At 39.1% G+C, this 20,041-nt stretch overlaps 1 protein-coding gene across 1 annotated transcript in view; it reads left to right on the forward strand.

Moving 5' to 3' along the window:
• LOC123766071 (proteoglycan-like sulfated glycoprotein papilin) overlaps positions 1-18,231 on the forward strand; it is a gene marked incomplete at its 5' end in the record, with an annotated part of 493,143 nt that extends 474,912 nt beyond the window's left edge. The window contains 2 exon segments of the mRNA XM_069321077.1: positions 8,998-9,111; positions 16,037-18,231. Coding sequence (XP_069177178.1) covers positions 8,998-9,111; positions 16,037-16,227 — 305 coding nt within the window.
• Between the last annotated feature and the right edge of the window lie 1,810 nt (positions 18,232-20,041).

The following is a 20,041-nucleotide window of genomic DNA, read 5'->3' on the forward strand; positions in this document are numbered from 1 at the left end:
ATACAAGAAAGCCAAGGCTTAGTCTACCAGCGAGAGATGTCAACTTCATGGAGCACAAAGATATTCTGACGAGACTAGCGCACTGCAGCCCAGACGTTGACTTGTGGTGGTGGCGGAGGGCAGGTGCGACGAGACACCAGCCAATCAGCAACAGGCAGGCAGAGGATAAGTAGTTTGTTGGTTACGGCGGTGGCCAGGTGTGTGCAGGGTACGATTTGCTCTCTGGGCAAAACGTTTGGCGATACTTGGTGAACGTATCTTATATATAGTATCTTGTACTTTGACGTAATGATGTAGGGAAGAGCAAGCTCAATCTCTCTTGAAAGAGATTATCGCCACAACTCTCCCCCGAAGCCTGCGGTTCTGGAAGAAGTTACGTCTTCATGTGGTGGAGTGATAGTTGGAGTTGCTTCTACTTCATAGACTCTGGAGAGGGCATCGGCTATGATGTTGTCAGAACCCTTGATATAGCGGATCTCCAGGTTGAAATCTTGCAGATATAAAGCCCATCGTAGAAGACGCTGGTTATGGAATTGGGCTTGATGTAAGAAGCGGAGAGGATTGTGGTCTGAGAAGATGGTGGTAGACCTGGCACCTTGTAGGTATGGAGCAAAGTGCTGGAGATTCAGGACGATGGAGAGTAGCTCCTTTTCAATAGTGCTGTAGTTCCTCTGGTGGGGTTTCAACTTGTAGCTGTAGTAGCTGACAAGTAGAACCTCCTCGCCTCGTTGCTGCATCAGGACACCCCCGATGCCGGTACCACTGGCGTCGATATGAAGGACGAAAGGCTTGGTGATATCTGGCGAGGCGAGAATGGGATTAGAACAGAGGAGGAATTTGAGTTGTTCGAAAGCAACGGTTTGCTGCATGGTCCAATTATACAGTTGCTTGGGACTGGTTAAAGTGATTAATGGTGTGGCGACTGTACTAAAATTTCTCACAAACCTACGGTAGTAGGAGGCAAGACCAAGGAAGCGCAGGAGCTGCTTCCTGGTGGTAGGCTGTGGATAATGCTGGATGGCTTGAGTGTGTGTGTCTAACGGAGCTAGGCTGCCACTCCCAATTACATGACCCAGATAACGCACTTTACCTTTGGCAAAAGTGGACTTGCCCAGGTTGATGGTGAGGCCGGCTGTCAGAAGCCTGGCGAACAGTCGTTGCAGCTGGAGCAGATGTTCGCTCCAGGTGTTGGATGCTACGACGATATCATCTAAATAGGCGTAGGTGTTATCCAAGCCCTGGATGACGCGGTTGACAGCTCTCTGAAAGGTGGCCGGGGCATTACATAGTCCGAAAGGAAGGCATTCATATCTGAAAAGTCCAAAGGGAGTGATAAAGGCAGATATTTCTTTGGCTCGCTCTGTTAGACACAGTTGGTAATACCCCTTAAGCAAGTCCACTTGGGACAAGTACTGGGCATTACCAATGGCGTCAAGAATGTCATCTATCCTTGGCAAGGGGTATGCATCCTTGACAGTCACATTATTTAACTTACGGTAATCCGTGCACAGTCTCACCTTACCTTGGGGTTTTGGCACCAAGATACAGGGTGAGGCCCAGGGGGACTCACAAGGTGTAGCCAGTCCATGATCCAAGAGGTACTGCACCTCAGCACGCATGACTTCCTTCTTGCTAGGGCTGATTCGGTAGAAGGGTTGACGAATCGGCCGGGTGTCAGGGAGCAGTTGGATGTCGTGCTGGATAACATTACACTCTTGGGGGTCATCTCGGAACAACTCCTGATGTTCTTTGAAGATCTTGACGAGAGGTGCACTATGATTGTCCTGAAAATAGTTGGGAAGATCAGTTAGGATTTCCGAATTAGAAAGCGCTGACTCCTTGTCAGTGCTTTCGGGAGGAGAAGCAGGGAAGGTCTCACTGTGGATGTATGGCTCTTTAAATGAAGAGTAATTAATCATGACAGTGGGAGGAGTACCGTTATATAGCTTCAGGAGGTTGACGTGGCACAACTGGGTCTTCCGCCGCCTATCTGGAGTCTCTAGAACGTAGTTATGGTTGTTTCTGCACTCCTTGACGCGGTAGGGTCCTGAAAACCTGTTTTGTAAAGGAGAACCTGGGATAGGGAAATAAGCAAGTACGAAGTCTCCCGGTTTAAATTTCCTTACTTTGCTGGTCTGGTCGTAATGAGTCTTCATCCTCTCCTGTGCTTTCAATAGATTATCTTGGGCAAAACTGTAGACCCTCTCTAGAATGTGTTGTAGGTTTTGAAGAAACTGGGGCACATTCTGATGCTCACTGAAGGTGGCATCTCGTAGAGAGTCCTTGAAAGCCTTGAGAGGAGTACGGCACTTACGTCCGTAGAGCATCTCATAAGGAGATACTCCTAGGGACTCATTGGGAAGACTTCTATAGATACACATTATTAGGTCGATTTGCTTATCCCAATCCTTAGAGGTTTCATTACAAAACTTCTTCAGGAGTGCTTTAATAGTCTGATGACTACGCTCAAGAGAACCCTGTGAAGCAGGATGATAGGGGCTGGACAATACCTGTTTGATGTTGAACTCTTCCAATGTCCTCTTGAAGAGATCACTGGTGAAGTTGGTGCCACAGTTGGTCTGAACCTCCCTTGGAAATCCATACTGGGTGAAGATCTTCAATAAGTGTTTCACAACCCTAGCAGCCGTAATGTTCTTTACTGGAACTGCTATGGGGAATCTGGTGGTAGGACACAGGATGGTTAAGATGTAGGCGTTACCTGAACTGGTCCGAGGTAAAGGACCAACACAGTCTATAATAAGTCTGTGGAAAGGTTCCGCAGGCACCTGTATGGGAGTCAGTGGTGCTCTGGGAATAGAGATGTTCGGTTTACCTGCCATCTGACATGTATGACACTGTTTGACGTACTGTTTGACGCTATTTACCATACCTGGCCAGTAGTAGTCTTGACGGATTCCATGGTAGGTCTTGTTAAATCCGTAGTGGGAGAGTGCTCCGTGGGCCAGGTGTAGAATAGTGGGCCGCAGGCTGGCAGGAATCACTAGTTGTTCGACGTTGGCCCAATCGTCCTCCTCCTTCAGTTTACTGGGTCTATATCTGCGGTAGAGCAACTCGTTCTCTAGGAGGAACCCAGGAATACTGCCAGGTTGAGTCTCAGCCTGGAAAAATAATGGTGTCAAGGCAAGATCTTCCCTCTGTAACTTACGGAACTCCAACTTGGTCAGATTCGGGGGTAGTTTCTGAGGGTCTTGAGGGACAGCGGTAGCAGTAGAGTCAGCTGGCTGTGGTCGTGCAGCTTGTGCACGGGTGGTCACTAAAACCGGAGGAGAAACTTCATCACTCTCTTGAACCTTTGCTGGAACATACTCAAAGATGGGATTATCCATTACAGAGGTACACACCTGGGGTTTGTCCATGACGATCAGGTTGGTCGGTTGCAGGTCTTCTGCCAAGTCGTTGCCCAGGAGAAGTTGCACTCCAGGCATGGGAAAAGGCTTTTCCCTGATGGTGACTTGGACTTCTCCGGTCACGAAGGGACAATCCAGGTGGACTCTGGCGAGAGGATAAGGAGTGGTAGCAGTGAGGTCAGTGATGAAGACAGTTTCTCCGGTGTAGGCGATATTGGGTACAGCCGACTTCAAAATAATCGATTGTAGAGCCGCTGTGTCCCTCAAGATCTTCAGTTTGAAACGTCCCTCTGGATTTGAACCGTTGGTAGAGACAGTTCCAGTATACAGGTGTTTACTGAAAAGAGAAAGATCATTAACATGAACACCAACATTCATCACAGGCTTACCGGACTTAGGAGGAGTCTGTTTGGATCTAGGTAATTCGGCATTTCCTTTGTATTGAGACTTACCACATTTATCTATGGTATGTCCATAGAGTCTACAATACTTACAGTACAATTGCGAGCCAGCTTGATCGGTACTCACTTTCTCGTAACTGTACCACGACTTCTTACTGGAAGATGGTTCTGGTGTCAGCCGGTGGATGAGGCTGTAAGTGTCAGCCGACTTAGCACACTTTAGGTAGTCGGTTTCTTCTTTATCTGCTAAATATAGACGGACAAGAGGCGGCACACGCCTCAAGAATTCTTCAACTAGCAGGAGGTTGACGAGTTCTGCAGAGGTAGAGACATGTGCTGCTTCCAGCCATTTCATAAAATATCTCCTTTTGGTATTAGCAAATTCGAGAAAGGTAGTGGTACTTGCCTTCAGGTGGTCACGGAATTTCCTTCGATAACTTTCGGTGGAGAGAAGGTAGGCGTCCAACACTGCTTGTTTCAGAGTCTGGTAGTCATTCTCAGACGCCAAAGTACTGAGTGTAACTGCAGCTCTACCTGTAAGATGTACTCTGAGAAGGGTTGCCCATTGGTCGGCAGGCCAACTAAGTTGATTAGCAAGGGTTTCAAAGGTGGTGAAAAACACATCAACTTCTGTTTCTACGAATGGTGGCATTAACTTACTTGCATGTGATATATTGAAACTGATGGGAAGATTGGCGGTAGCTTGCTGGCGTTGAGCGAGGTGTGAAGTTTCCAACGCGAATTCTCGTTGACGACATTCTATAGCCAGAGTTGCTTGTTGTTTGTCATGTTCGTGTTGCATCTCCAATTGGCGTTGTTTTGTTTCAAGCTGTACTCGTTCCCGCTCACGGAGTATTGCAACCTCACGTTCCTTGAGGGCGATTTCACGTTCTTGTTCTTCCTTTCTTATGGCAGCTGCTTCCCTTTGTTGCTCGAGGGCTTCTCTTTGCATGGCAGCTGCTTCCCTTTGCTGCTCGCGTTCGATCTTGGCCAGCTCTAGTTTGAGTTTCATCGTTGCCAAATCAGTTTTATCTGCAATAAAGTAAGTTTCGTGAGTTTCAGAGTCTATCTTACCTTCCTCTAAGAGATGATCCAGTAACAGGTTATGTATTTCATTTTTGTTGGCTTGGTAGGGAACTTCTAGTTGATACTCATGTGCAAGAGTTTGTAATTCAGTCCTCTTGGCACGACTTAAAGTCCCTATTGCACCTGCTGGATCTGCACGGAAAGCTTGGAGACGAAACATGGTGAAATTAGCAAATAAATGCACAACGAATATACTGTTGTGATATGGTGAATGTCAGAAACAGGACAACGTGGCAACTGGTACCTATCCTGTGGAATCTTTAACAATTAATGTTAATTTCAAGATGGTAAATGATTAATAAATCAAGGTCGCAGGAAATCTTGTACCCGGTATTCATGTAATAGTAAGGGCAAGAAAATCCTACTAAACAAGCAAAATTGAGTTTCTAAAACAAATGAAACAGTTAATTGCCTCAAAAGTAAAATAGGTAGTCCAAGGATGTAGGCATACCTTGCCGAGTCTCTATAGGACATAAGCAAGTTTTTCCCACTGAAATTAATATGATACTTACAGAATTAGCGAACTTTTGTGCTCTGAAAAAGAAGGCTAATTCCTACCAATGTGAATATCATCATCTCTGACCGACGTGTAGGGGTGCGAGGTGTCAACTGGTGACGAGAACTGTTGCTGAGGTCCCAATTCAGCAACTAAAGTTCGTGCGAGAGGAACTATGGCCCTCTTTATCCTCCTACTGTCAGATTGCAGAAGATTAGGTGCACTTGACCCAGGGACAGACCACAGTACCAGGGTACCAATATGATGATCTGCCAAAAATATGAGAAATATCCTAGGGACAAAAGATGGTAAACACGAGTAATAACACGGAGGGAGAGATGACCAATTAAGAGAATGACTGAGGCCTACAGTCACCACGTAATCCAAAGTTGTCTCACCTTCACCATATGCTACTCTCTGAATGCACAATACACACAGCACCATATGAAAATAAAATTGAATATTAAAAATAGTGAAAAGCTACGTTACCAAAGCCAAATACGCTTACCATAAATTTACTACTTGGCACCAGTACCTGAGTGAAGCTCCTAGGACAGGCCCCCACGTAATGTGACGGTAAAGCGTTGGTGTTCGGCTGTTTCAAAAGCTGGGGGCAGGGCCTCGTCACATCACAAAAAAAAGAGAAAAGTTTGTCCTTTTGTCTGTGGTAAGGTAATGGGAAGATACACAAAACACAAGTATATAAACAATGAAATTTTAATTACTCTAGAAAACAAGACATGAATAAAGGTAATCTCATAAAATATGCAGGACAAGTCAACAAACAAAATAACATGAATAATCACTGGCAAAGAAAAGTTACGCTAAGACTAGTAAGTTACAGTGATAGCAAAATAAATTATGTAATGGGTGCTGGAATACTGGCTTCAAGCTGCCACCTCCCTTAGTACACGAAAGCCAAGGCTTAGTCTACCAGCGAGAGATGTCAACTTCATGGAGCACAAAGATATTCTGACGAGACTGGCGCACTGCAGCCCAGACATCGAATTGTGGTGGTGGCGGAGGGCAGGTGCGACGAGACACCAGCCAATCAGCAACAGGCAGGCAGAGGATAAGTAGTTTGCTGGTTATGGCGGTGGCCAGGTGTGTGCAGGGTACGATTTGCTCTCTGGGCAAAACGTTTGGCGATACTTGGTGAACGTATCTTCTATATAGTATCTTGTACTTTGACGTAATGATGTAGGGAAGAGCAGGCTCAATCTCTCTTGAAAGAGATTATCGTCACAATATATATATATATATATATATATATATATATATATATATATATATATATATATATATATATATATAGATATATATATATATATATATATATATATATATAGATATATATATATATATATATATATATATATATATATATTTTATTAAATATGACCGAAAAAGTAAGATTAATAATTCTAACACGAATTTTCTCAATCTTTCGTACATTATGCTTCACTGTTGGAGGTAAATCAAAAATCACTTCTCCAAAATTCATTTTTATTTCTAGTCTGACGCGACACGGGCGCGTTTCGTAAAACTTATTACATTTTCAAAGACTTCACAAATACACAACTGATTAGAACTTGCGTTTCCCTGATTTTATATCTACATTTGAGTGAGGTGGGAAGGGTGATGTGGCATTACATTTGAGTAAGGTGGGAAGGATGATGTGGCATTAGAGGATATTAATAGGGTATTAAAAGTATCAACACAAGACAGAACACGAAACAATGGATATTGAATAGAAGTGTTTGTAGAAAGCCTATTGGTCCATATTTCTTGATGCTTCTATATTGGAGCGGAGTCTTGAGGTGGGTAGAATATAGTTGTGCAATAATTGGCTGTTGATTGCTGGTGTTGACTTCTTGATGTGTAGTGCCTCGCAAACGTCTAGCCGCCTGCTATCGCTGTATCTATCGATGATTTCTGTGTTGTTTACTAGGATTTCTCTGGCGATGGTTTGGTTATGGGAAGAGATTATATGTTCCTTAATGGAGCCCTGTTGTTTATGCATCGTTAAACGCCTAGAAAGAGATGTTGTTGTCTTGCCTATATACTGGGTTTTTTGGAGCTTACAGTCCCCAAGTGGGCATTTGAAGGCATAGACGACGTTAGTCTCTTTTAAAGCGTTCTGTTTCGTGTCTGGAGAGTTTCTCATGAGTAGGCTGGCCGTTTTTCTGGTTTTATAGTAAATCGTCAGTTGTATCCTCTGATTTTTGTCTGTAGGGATAACGTTTCTATTAACAATATCTTTCAGGACCCTTTCCTCTGTTTTATGAGCTGTGGAAAAGAAGTTCCTGTAAAATAGTCTAATAGGGGGTATAGGTGTTGTGTTAGTTGTCTCTTCGGAGGTTGCATGGCTTTTCACTTTCCTTCTTCTGATGTCTTCGATGAAACCATTGGAGAAGCCGTTATTGACTAGAACCTGCCTTACCCTATTATTATTCCTGTTATTATTGAACCTGTTATTCTAGTCAATAACGGCTTCTCCAATGGTTTCATCGAAGACATCATAAGAAGGAAAGTGAAAAGCCATGCAACCTCCGAAGAGACAACTAACACAACACCTATACCCCCTATTAGACTATTTTACAGGAACTTCTTTTCCACAGCTCATAAAACAGAGGAAAGGGTCCTGAAAGATATTGTTAATAGAAACGTTATCCCTACAGACAAAAATCAGAGGATACAACTGACGATTTACTATAAAACCAGAAAAACGGCCAGCCTACTCATGAGAAACTCTCCAGACACGAAACAGAACGCTTTAAAAGAGACTAACGTCGTCTATGCCTTCAAATGCCCACTTGGGGACTGTAAGCTCCAAAAAACCCAGTATATAGGCAAGACAACAACATCTCTTTCTAGGCGTTTAACGATGCATAAACAACAGGGCTCCATTAAGGAACATATAATCTCTTCCCATAACCAAACCATCGCCAGAGAAATCCTAGTAAACAACACAGAAATCATCGATAGATACAGCGATAGCAGGCGGCTAGACGTTTGCGAGGCACTACACATCAAGAAGTCAACACCAGCAATCAACAGCCAATTATTGCACAACTATATTCTACCCACCTCAAGACTCCGCTCCAATATAGAAGCATCAAGAAATATGGACCAATAGGCTTTCTACAAACACTTCTATTCAATATCCATTGTTTCGTGTTCTGTCTTGTGTTGATACTTTTAATACCCTATTAATATCCTCTAATGCCACATCATCCTTCCCACCTTACTCAAATGTAATGCCACATCACCCTTCCCACCTCACTCAAATGTAGATATAAAATCAGGGAAACGCAAGTTCTAATCAGTTGTGTATTTGTGAAGTCTTTGAAAATGTAATAAGTTTTACGAAACGCGCCCGTGTCGCGTCAGACTAGAAATAAAAATGAATTTTGGAGAAGTGATTTTTGATTTACCTCCAACAGTGAAGCATAATGTACGAAAGATTGAGAAAATTCGTGTTAGAATTATTAATCTTACTTTTTCGGTCATATTTAATAAAATATGTCTACAGGAAAGACTGCTACCAAAATATTCTAATATATATATATATATATATATATATATATATATATAAAATGATTAATTTCCATATCTAATACTTATTTCACTGTTATTTTTCCAGATGATAGAACTTTAATAATTAAGGATGCTCAAACTGATGACTCGGGGCGATATAAATGCCAGGTTCAAAATGAATTTGGCATTGCTGACAGCACCACTGTCATCACTATCAAAGGTATGAACTTTATCCATAGAAGGGATCATTCTGTTTCTGTATTCTTGCTTTATTAGAGATTCTCGGTAGGGATTCAATAAAATGTTCACAAGATTCCTTTTTTTTTGTGGTGTTTATGTGATATCTGAAAAATGGTTTTGTGCATCAGCCTCAAATCTTCAACACATAATGGTGTAAGTGAGGTGCCTATTGTTATTTAATTGTATAGATACCTGGGGCCAGATTCGTGCAGCAGTTATTCAAGCACTTACAAACCAAGCACAGTACATCTTTTCTCAAGCTTTGGCAGCTTTGTTTACAATTATTAAACAGTTAATGAGCTTCAAAGCACCTGGAGGCTGTTTATAACAGTTGATTGGGAGGTTTTCATGCTTGTAAACAGTTTAATAAGTGTAACCAAAGGCGTCAAAGATTGAGGAAAGATGTACACTTTCATAAGTACTTGTGTAACTGGTTCGTGAATCTGGCCCCTGGTGTAGGTTTTATAACTATTGTAGATGGAAGAAAAATTACATAAAATGAAGAGTAGCTACAAATTTGTAAACATCCCCAAAGGCCAGGTGATACTGCCAGTGACCTTAGTAACACACTATACATTAGGAAGATTTGCTTTAGAGCTAGTTACATGATTTTAGTATATAACAGTAATATTTAAGGATACTCTATTCAAATTTGGAATATCTCGGTCTTAAAATCATATCATATTTATTTTATTTATATATACAAGAAGGTACAATGAATTATCGAAGTACATATGTTGGTGATTACGTGGTACATTCTTCCAAAGTCATTATTATGCAAAGCATTTTGGGCGGATCCTTAGGCTAACAACCTTAACACTAATTGCTTTAAAGTTCTAAATTCTCTAAATTTGCATTCGTGGAAGCATCTGGCCAGTGTCTCAACATCAATTTTTAAAATTGCAAATTTTAATATGGGTTTTATATTGGTTTTACTTAAGTCTCGTATATTTAAACATTTGTTAGTTAACCTTATGATTTCCCATAGTTGGGGATAGGTAGCCTGTCAGGCCTATTGAGCTCCCTCCTACCCGTAGGCCACCTACTGACCTGGTCAAATTGTGTCCAGTTACACTGTTATTATGTACAGTATACAACACTAAAGAGAGATCTAGCAATCCCTTTACCCTACCACCTGTACAGTATTGTGGAATCTGATCTTTACTGCCCTCTTATAAACACAACCACCACCATAACAACCACAGCATCACAAAAACTACCATAATAACCACAGGATTACAACCATCACCATAATAACCACAGTAACACAGCTATCATGATTAGTAGTCAGGTCACCAATTTCATGGAGACCAATGACCTTCACAACCGAGGCTAACTTCCCGCAATTTTGAGCGGGAAGATTGTGCCTCTCACAGCTACTTGATCACTACGACAAAGTCACTGAGGCATTAGAAGAAAAACAGAATGCTGATGTGATATACACGAACTTTGCAAAGGCTTTCAATAAATGTGATCATAAAGTGATAGCACACAAAATGAAGTCAATGGGAATAACCGGTAAAGTAGGACGCTGGATACTCAGTTTTCTGTCAAACAGGACTTGGCGAGTAACAGTCAACCATATAAAATCGAGTCCAAGCACAGTTAAAAGCTCTGTACCTCAGGGTACAGACCTTGCACCACTGCTCTTCCTTATTCGCATATCAGATATAGACAAAAATACAAGTCACAGCTTCGTATCATCCTTTGCAGATGACACAAAAATTAGTATGAAAATTACCTTAGCTGAAGACAATGAAAAACTTCAAGTTGATATTAATTAATAAAGTTTTCAACTGGGCAACAGAAAATAACATGATGTTTAACAGTGATAAATTCCAGGTACTAAGGTATGGTAAAAATGAGGACTTTAAACATAATACAGGGTACAAAACACAATCAAATGTGCCAATAGTAGGAAAACAGCATGTAAAGGATTTGGGAATAATGATGTCTAACGACCTAACGTTTAGGGAGCATAACCAAGCAAATATTGCGTCAGCCAGAAAAATGGTCGGATGGAGTACGAGAACTTTCAACTCCAGGGATCCCATCACAATGGTTGTACTCTTCAAGTCACTTGTGTTGTCCCTCCTTGAGTACTGCTCAATACTCACTTCCCCCTTCAGAGCAGGAGAGATTGCTGAAATAGAAAGAATACAGAGAACTTATACGTCACGCATAGATGCGATAAAGCACCTAAATTATTGGGATCGTCTCAAAGCCCTCCAAATGTACTCGTAACTTTTTTATTTTTATTTTATTTTTATATATATATATATATATATATATATATATATATATATATATATATATATATATATATATATATATATATATATATATATATATATATATATATACTGTATATATATATATATATGTCGTACCTAGTAGCCAGAACGCACTTCTCAGCCTAATATGCAAGGCCCGATTTGCCTAATAAGCCAAGTTTTCATGAATTAATATATTTTCTCTAATTTTTTTTTTATGAAATGATAAAGCTACCCATTTCATTATGTATGAAGTCAATTTTTGTTATTAGAGTTAAAATTAACGTAGATATAAGACCGAACCTAACCAACCCTACCTAACTTAACCTAACCTATCTTTATAGATTAGGTTAGGTTCGGTAGCCAAAAAAGTTAGGTTAGGTAGTCGAAAAACAATTAATTCATGAAAACTTGGCTTATTAGGCAAATCGGGCCTTGCATAGTAGGCTGAGAAGTGCGTTCTGGCTACTAGGTACGACATATATATATATATACTGTATATATATATATATATATATTTTATTAAATATGACCGAAAAAGTAAGATTAATAATTCTAACACGAATTTTCTCAATCTTTCGTACATTATGCTTCACTGTTGGAGGTAAATCAAAAATCACTTCTCCAAAATTCATTTTTATTTCTAGTCTGACGCGACACGGGCGCGTTTCGTAAAACTTATTACATTTTCAAAGACTTCACAAATACACAACTGATTAGAACTTGCGTTTCCCTGATTTTATATCTACATTTGAGTGAAGTGGGAAGGGTGATGTGGCATTACATTTGAGTGAGGTGGGAAGGATGATGTGGCATTAGAGGATATTAATAGGGTATTAAAAGTATCAACACAAGACAGAACACGAAACAATGGATATTGAATAGAAGTGTTTGTAGAAAGCCTATTGGTCCATATTTCTTGATGCTTCTATATTGGAGCGGAGTCTTGAGGTGGGTAGAATATAGTTGTGCAATAATTGGCTGTTGATTGCTGGTGTTGACTTCTTGATGTGTAGTGCCTCGCAAACGTCAAGCCGCCTGCTATCGCTGTATCTATCGATGATTTCTGTGTTGTTTACTAGGATTTCTCTGGCGATGGTTTGGTTATGGGAAGAGATTATATGTTCCTTAATGGAGCCCTGTTGTTTATGCATCGTTAAACGCCTAGAAAGAGATGTTGTTGTCTTGCCTATATATAGGCAAGACAACAACATCTCTTTCTAGGCGTTTAACGATGCATAAACAACAGGGCTCCATTAAGGAACATATAATCTCTTCCCATAACCAAACCATCGCCAGAGAAATCCTAGTAAACAACACAGAAATCATCGATAGATACAGCGATAGCAGGCGGCTTGACGTTTGCGAGGCACTACACATCAAGAAGTCAACACCAGCAATCAACAGCCAATTATTGCACAACTATATTCTACCCACCTCAAGACTCCGCTCCAATATAGAAGCATCAAGAAATATGGACCAATAGGCTTTCTACAAACACTTCTATTCAATATCCATTGTTTCGTGTTCTGTCTTGTGTTGATACTTTTAATACCCTATTAATATCCTCTAATGCCACATCATCCTTCCCACCTCACTCAAATGTAATGCCACATCACCCTTCCCACTTCACTCAAATGTAGATATAAAATCAGGGAAACGCAAGTTCTAATCAGTTGTGTATTTGTGAAGTCTTTGAAAATGTAATAAGTTTTACGAAACGCGCCCGTGTCGCGTCAGACTAGAAATAAAAATGAATTTTGGAGAAGTGATTTTTGATTTACCTCCAACAGTGAAGCATAATGTACGAAAGATTGAGAAAATTCGTGTTAGAATTATTAATCTTACTTTTTCGGTCATATTTAATAAAATATGTCTACAGGAAAGACTGCTACCAAAATATACTAATATATATATATATATATATATATATATATATATATATATATATATATATATACAGTGGAACCTCTATTAACGAGTTTAATCCGTTCTGGCACCGAGCTCGTTACCTGGAAAACTCGTCTTTGGAAACAAATTTCCCCATTTAAAATAAAGGAAATAAATTTAATCCGTTCCACTCCCAAAAACATCCATACTTGTATGACTTTTTTTTATGTAAATATAATACTGCACATGTAAATATAAATGTTTTGTTGTAGTGTTTTAATATTTACTTTACCTTATGAAGAGTAGTTGCTGGCTTGAGGGAGACAATGGAGAGGTGGGAAGGAGGAGAGGGGTTATGGTGTGGAAGGAGAATCCACCTCTGAGTCAGGCGGACTCTCTCTTCTTGGGAATTTCACCCAAATTTCATTTCAAATGTCACACAAGGATGCGTTAGACCAGCACCAAATAAAAAACTACGTTGATTACACTCGTTGTGTCAACAATATAATAGTCTTACCCCGAAGATACAATACAATGCCGTTTTCTCAAATAGGCAATGTGGTTATTAAAGAAAACGGAAATTTCATGGCAAACTTGTATACAATCCCCAAGTCAATCGGATAAGAATTGGATTTTATAGAAATATTTGCTCAAATGACGCTTGAGCGCGGTGTTTGGGAACATTCAAGAGAAAAAAAGTGTGTTATGTTCAAGCGACATATACCTGCGAAAGTGATAACACTTTCATAAAGTGTTATCACAAAGTGATAAATTAATTAAACATTTTCACACACCGGGTTGTCATTGCTTTATCAGGGCAGCTTTTCCAAGAATGCGTTCACCTTTTCAAACATTCCAAACACTTCCCTGATCTCAGTTTAAGAGGCAGCATCCTCCCTTACCTCCTCATTCCCTTACTAATGGTGTAAATTGTTGATGAGGACCTGCCATACTTCCTTGTGAGATCAATCACACAGACACCACACTCATGCTTTGCTATAATTTCCTTCTTTAAATCCACAGTAATTGTGTCTTTCTTCCTCTTGACAACACTATCTTTAGCAAGCAGCTTCTTTGGAGACATCGTTTGTTACAAATTGTAGTCGCAAAACCACTAAAAACCCAAAGAAAAGCTCAAATAAATCCAGAGGGATGCTTGTCGAGTGAGATACAACAACAACACTGGCGTCGGAGGCGTCCGAGAATTTGCGAGAACCCGCGAGACGCTAGGAAGCGCCATGTGGTTTCACTCGTTAATAGAGGCGAGCTCGTCAATAGAGACAAATTTGCTGCGAGTGGCTTGCTCGTTACTGGAAAAACTCGTTAATAGAGCCACTCGTTAATAGAGGTTCCACTGTATATATATATATATATATATATATATATATATATATATATATATATATATATATATATATATATACACACACATACAAGAAGGTACATTGGGATTGTGAGGATACATAATATAGTAATTACAATCTTGTAAAGCCACTAGTACGCGCAGCGTTTTGGGCAGAGTACTGGAGTAACCAAACATACTGGAGTAAATGATATGGAAGAAAATGCAGAATAGAACCAGTGAAGAGCAGGGGTGCCATAGGCACAATCAGAGAACACTATATAAACATCAGAAGTCCACGGTTGTTCAACACCCTCCCAGCGAGCATAAGAAATATTGCCGGAACAACCGTGGACATCTTCAAGAGGAAACAAGATTGTTTCCTCCAAGGAGTGCCGGACCAACCAGGCTGTGGTGGGTATGTGGGCCTGCGGGCCATTCCAAACAACAGCCTGGTGGACCAAACTCTCACAAGTCAAGCTTGGCCTCGGGCTGGGCTTAGGGAGTAGAAGAACTCCCATAACCCCATCAACCACCATAACAGCCACAGCAAGACAACAACTACCATAACAACCACAGCAACACATCGACCACCATAACAACCTCAGCAACACAACCACCACCATAACAACCACAGCAACACAACCACCACAATAACAACCACAGGAGCACAACCACCACCATAACACCCACAGCAACACAACCACCACTCACAGGAGCACAACCACCACCATAACAACCACAGCAACACATCGACCACCATAACACCCACAGCAACACAACCACCACCATAACAACCACAGCAACACAACCACCACCATAACACCCACAGCAACACAACCACCACCATAACACCCACAGCAACACAACCACCACTATAACAAGCACAGCAACACAACCTCCGCCATAATAACCACAGCAACACAACCACCACCATAACACCCACAACAACACAACCACCACTATAACAACCACAGGAGCACAACCACCACCATAACACCCACAGCAACACAACCACCACCATAACACCCACAGCAACACAACCACCACCATAACAACCACAACAACACAACCACCACTATAACAACCACAGGAGCACAACCACCACCATAACACCCACAGCAACACAACCACCACTATAACAACCACAGCAACACAACCTCCGCCATAATAACCACAGCAACACAACCACCACCATAACAACCACAACAACACAACCACCACTATAACAACCACAGGAGCACAACCACCACCATAACACCCACAGCAACACAACCACCACTATAACAACCACAGCAACACAACCTCCGCCATAATAACCATAGCAACACAATTACCCCCAAATATAATGAAAAATGTGTTGTAGATATATTACATTGTATTTTTTTGTTTTATTTCAGGAACTTATGTGCACCCCTCCTGCACAGACAACCCCTTCTTTGCAAATTGCAAGTTGATAGTTCGTGCTCGTTATTGTACAAATAAATATTATGCCAGATTCTGCTGCCGGTCCTGCACCTTGGCTGGGCAACTGCCATTTGAGGGCCCTCATCTACTAAGTTACCCACCGAGTAGCAAGAGAAGGAAGTGAATAAGAAATCCATAGTTTTGTTAATAGTAAAGCCAGATAAAATATGGTTTCGTTAATAGTAAAGCCAGATAAGATATGGTTTTATAAATATTAAAGCTGTCAACTGTCTTACATGCCCAGGATTTATCACATCCACTTTAAGATTCATTAAACACTAATGTGATAAAATAAAAAATGAAAACTATTAAAAATCCATGGTAATTAAGAAGTGGGTTTATCATCTTATTTTTTTTTTTTTTTTTTTTTTTTTTTTTTTTTTTTTATACAAACTCTTCTCTTTTTTTTCTAACAGATGCTTATTCTTGGGGGTCTCGGTGTGGTGTTTTCATTACTCGTAAAGCAGACCTCCTAAATTTTAGGTGAATAGTATGTGTATTTTCTTCAAGAAATATGATACTGTGTATCTCATTTTTAACCTTGTCGCTGTTATAGTTTTTGCCCATCAATCATAACTGAATTAGGTTTATGATGTACATTACATGCATTATTATTATTATTTTTATTATTATTATTATTATTGATTTTATTATTATTGATTTTATTATTATTAGTAGTAGTAGTATTTTTACATTGAAAAGACATTGGCACTTAACTTATGATCATAATATAGAACTCCACTTGTGATACACATATACAAAAATGGAGGTTATCTATAATATGACATCTGCTCCAACTCTTCCCTTGCTCTTGAAGAAATAACCCAGTTTCGTTATCCAATTAGAGAAAGCTAGAGTTAAGAGTTTGAACACATAGTGACAACTGTGACTATGTAGTCCTCAGGCTTGTACATAATGCACAGACTTTATACATTAATGTGATGACACCATGTTGGCTGTGAAGTTTTCTTCACTTTCCAACAAATTTACAGTATATTTTAAGTTTTCATTTTATTTAATTTTTAATTATTTTGCAATAGGTCTCGTATATATAATCCTCTCTTTTTATTCTTTATCTTAATAAAATGTTTGGTCCAAATTCTGGAATATCATTTGATTATTTACTTTAATATTTAACAAATTTGCATATGTCATGTAGTTCAGTTTGAATAATAATGATATTCTAGATTAAATTCCATTAGTACAGTATATTGTAGATATTGATAATTTTTTAAGATATTTTAGTAGAGAAATAGAAGAGCCCCATTTAAGTTTTCAGCTTTTTACAGGTTTTATTGAGTAATTGTTCAATGTGACTGGCAAGTTCAAGTGACAATTATCAGTTTGAAAATTAATGTGCTGCCTGTATGGCCTAGAATGATGGTATTGGTAAATATGTATTTGTGGAATAGTGACTGAATTGAAAACTGTGAACTATTAAGAATCCCATCTTTACATGTCAAGATTATTTCTTAAATTTACCAAACATTAGGGAATATATCTTCATGATAGTTAATGAGTGCTAAATGTTAATTTATGAACGTTACTAATTTTGAGTAAGTATACTATAATTCAGGGGTTAAGAGTGCCTTCTTAAGCCATATTTCATGCAAGTGTTCTCTTGGTGTTCTTGCGATGACTTTCTGTGATGCCAGTTGAAGATCACATAAATAAAAATAACTAAAGCAATATGTCATCCTAATGCTTTTCTCGTTTTAATATTTTGGCACTAAAAGCTAAAACATGATCTATGATAGTCATGGAGATTCTTAAACATGAATCCTCACGATAGACCGCACATCACTGCCAGTGTGTTCAAGTTTTTGTATAGGTTTTCTAGATCCAGGTACTAATAGTCAAATGGTGCTCATTTAACTAGTGTATCCTAGTTAAATGAGCATCATATATGTCATTCATATATATATATATATATATATATATATATATATATATATATATATATATATATATATATATATATATATATATATATATATATATATAATATTATACACAAATAAACCAACTATAAAATTAATTATATGATAGTGCCAAAATTGTGTGATTTCACTGAAACTTTCAAATGAAACTGTAAATAAATGACAATAAAAATTCATAGTTTATATAAGGCTGTTTACCTGCTCCTAACAAATTGTTTTATAATTATGTATATTCTTTATTGCCCTTAACCCTTATGCTGCTATGGGTGTAATAGCCTTCAACACCACCAGGCACAAAAAAAATAAAATCCAAATTTATTTAAGTCTTATAAAAGTGGTCGTTTGTGTTCCCTGAGCATAGGGAAAATAATAAAAAAAATTAATTGTTCTTACCAATAATGTAAATGAGTCGAGAAGTTGGCCGATGACGTCACACACGGTGCTCGCTCAAGCATGGTGTGTTTCGGAGGTGTCGTGCATGGCATTCAAGCCACCCGAGTTGACGCGAATTTGTTTTGTTACATTATTTACAATATGGCATATTTTACAAACTCTTTTCACTGGGATTGTTCAATATATTGTCACTTGATGTTGTATTATAATGCAATGTCATAAATTCAATACACTCTCACATATGAGTGTTACAAGTATGTGCACCAAAATGTTGTATTTTTCAGGAAATATAAAATCTACAGTATTATGATTTTTTTTTACAATATATACACTCACTCAATATGTACATGTTTTTGCACCATTATTGGACATTTAGTAGTCCTGGAGACTAATACTCTTTGAAACAGTCAACATAGTACAAAGGAACAGCACAACCTGGGCACCATGTTAGAACCAATTTACGTTTCTGTGGCCCCTTTTGTGTAGTCTTACACACAGACGGACAGTATGGTTTTCGATCTGGAAGATCCTGTGTATCAAATTTACTGTTTCTATGATCAAGCCACAGAGATTTTACAGGAAAGAGGTGGTTGGGTTGACTGCATCTATCTGGACCTAGAAAATGCTTTCGACAGAGTTCCACATAAGAGGTTGTTATGGAAACTGGAAAATATTGGAGGTGTGACAGGTAAGCTTCTAACATGGATGAAAAATTTTCTGACTGATAGAAAAATGAGGGCAGTACTCAGAGGCAATGTATCGGACTGGAGAAATGTCACAAGTGGAGTACCACAGGGTTCAGTTCTTGCACCGGTGATATTCATTGTCTACATAAATGATCTATCAGTTGGTATACAGAATTATATGAACATGTTTGCTGATGATGCTAAGATAATAGGAAGGATAAGAAACTTGGATCCTTCCATGTATTGGAAGTGTCGATTGTCATGCCCTTCAAGACCACCTGGACAAAAAAGGTATATGGAGCACCACTTTGGCAAATAGAATTTAATGTGAATAATTGCCATGTTATGGAATGTGGAATAGAACATAGACCCTACACAACCTATAAATTATGTGAAAAATCTTTAGAGAATTCTGATAAAGAAAGAGATCTAGGGATTTTCTAGATTTTCTAGATAGAAAACTATCACCTGAGGACCACATAAAGAACATTTTGCGAGGAGCCTATGCCACACTTTCTAACTTCAGTATTGCTTTTAAATACATGGATGGCAAAATACTAAAGAAATTGTTCACGACTTTTGTTAGGCCAAAGCTAGAATATGCAGCGGTTGTGTGGTGCCCATATTTTAAGAAGCACACCAACAAACTAGAAAAGGTGCAAAGACATGCTACAAAGTGGCTCCCAGAACTGAAGGGCTAGAGCTACGAGGAGAGGTTAAAGGCTTTAAATACTGTATGCTAAAATTAGAAGACAGAAGAAAAAGAGGTGATATGATCGCTATTTGCAAAATAGTAACAGGAACTGATAAAATCGATAGGGAAGATTTCCTGAGAACTGGAACTTCAAGAACACGAGGTCATAGATTTAAACTAAACAAAGATGCAGAAGAAATATAAGAAAATTCACTTTTGCAAACA

This window comes from Procambarus clarkii, chromosome 9 (genome assembly GCF_040958095.1).
Source record: "Procambarus clarkii isolate CNS0578487 chromosome 9, FALCON_Pclarkii_2.0, whole genome shotgun sequence".
Lineage (NCBI taxonomy): Eukaryota > Metazoa > Arthropoda > Malacostraca > Decapoda > Cambaridae > Procambarus > Procambarus clarkii.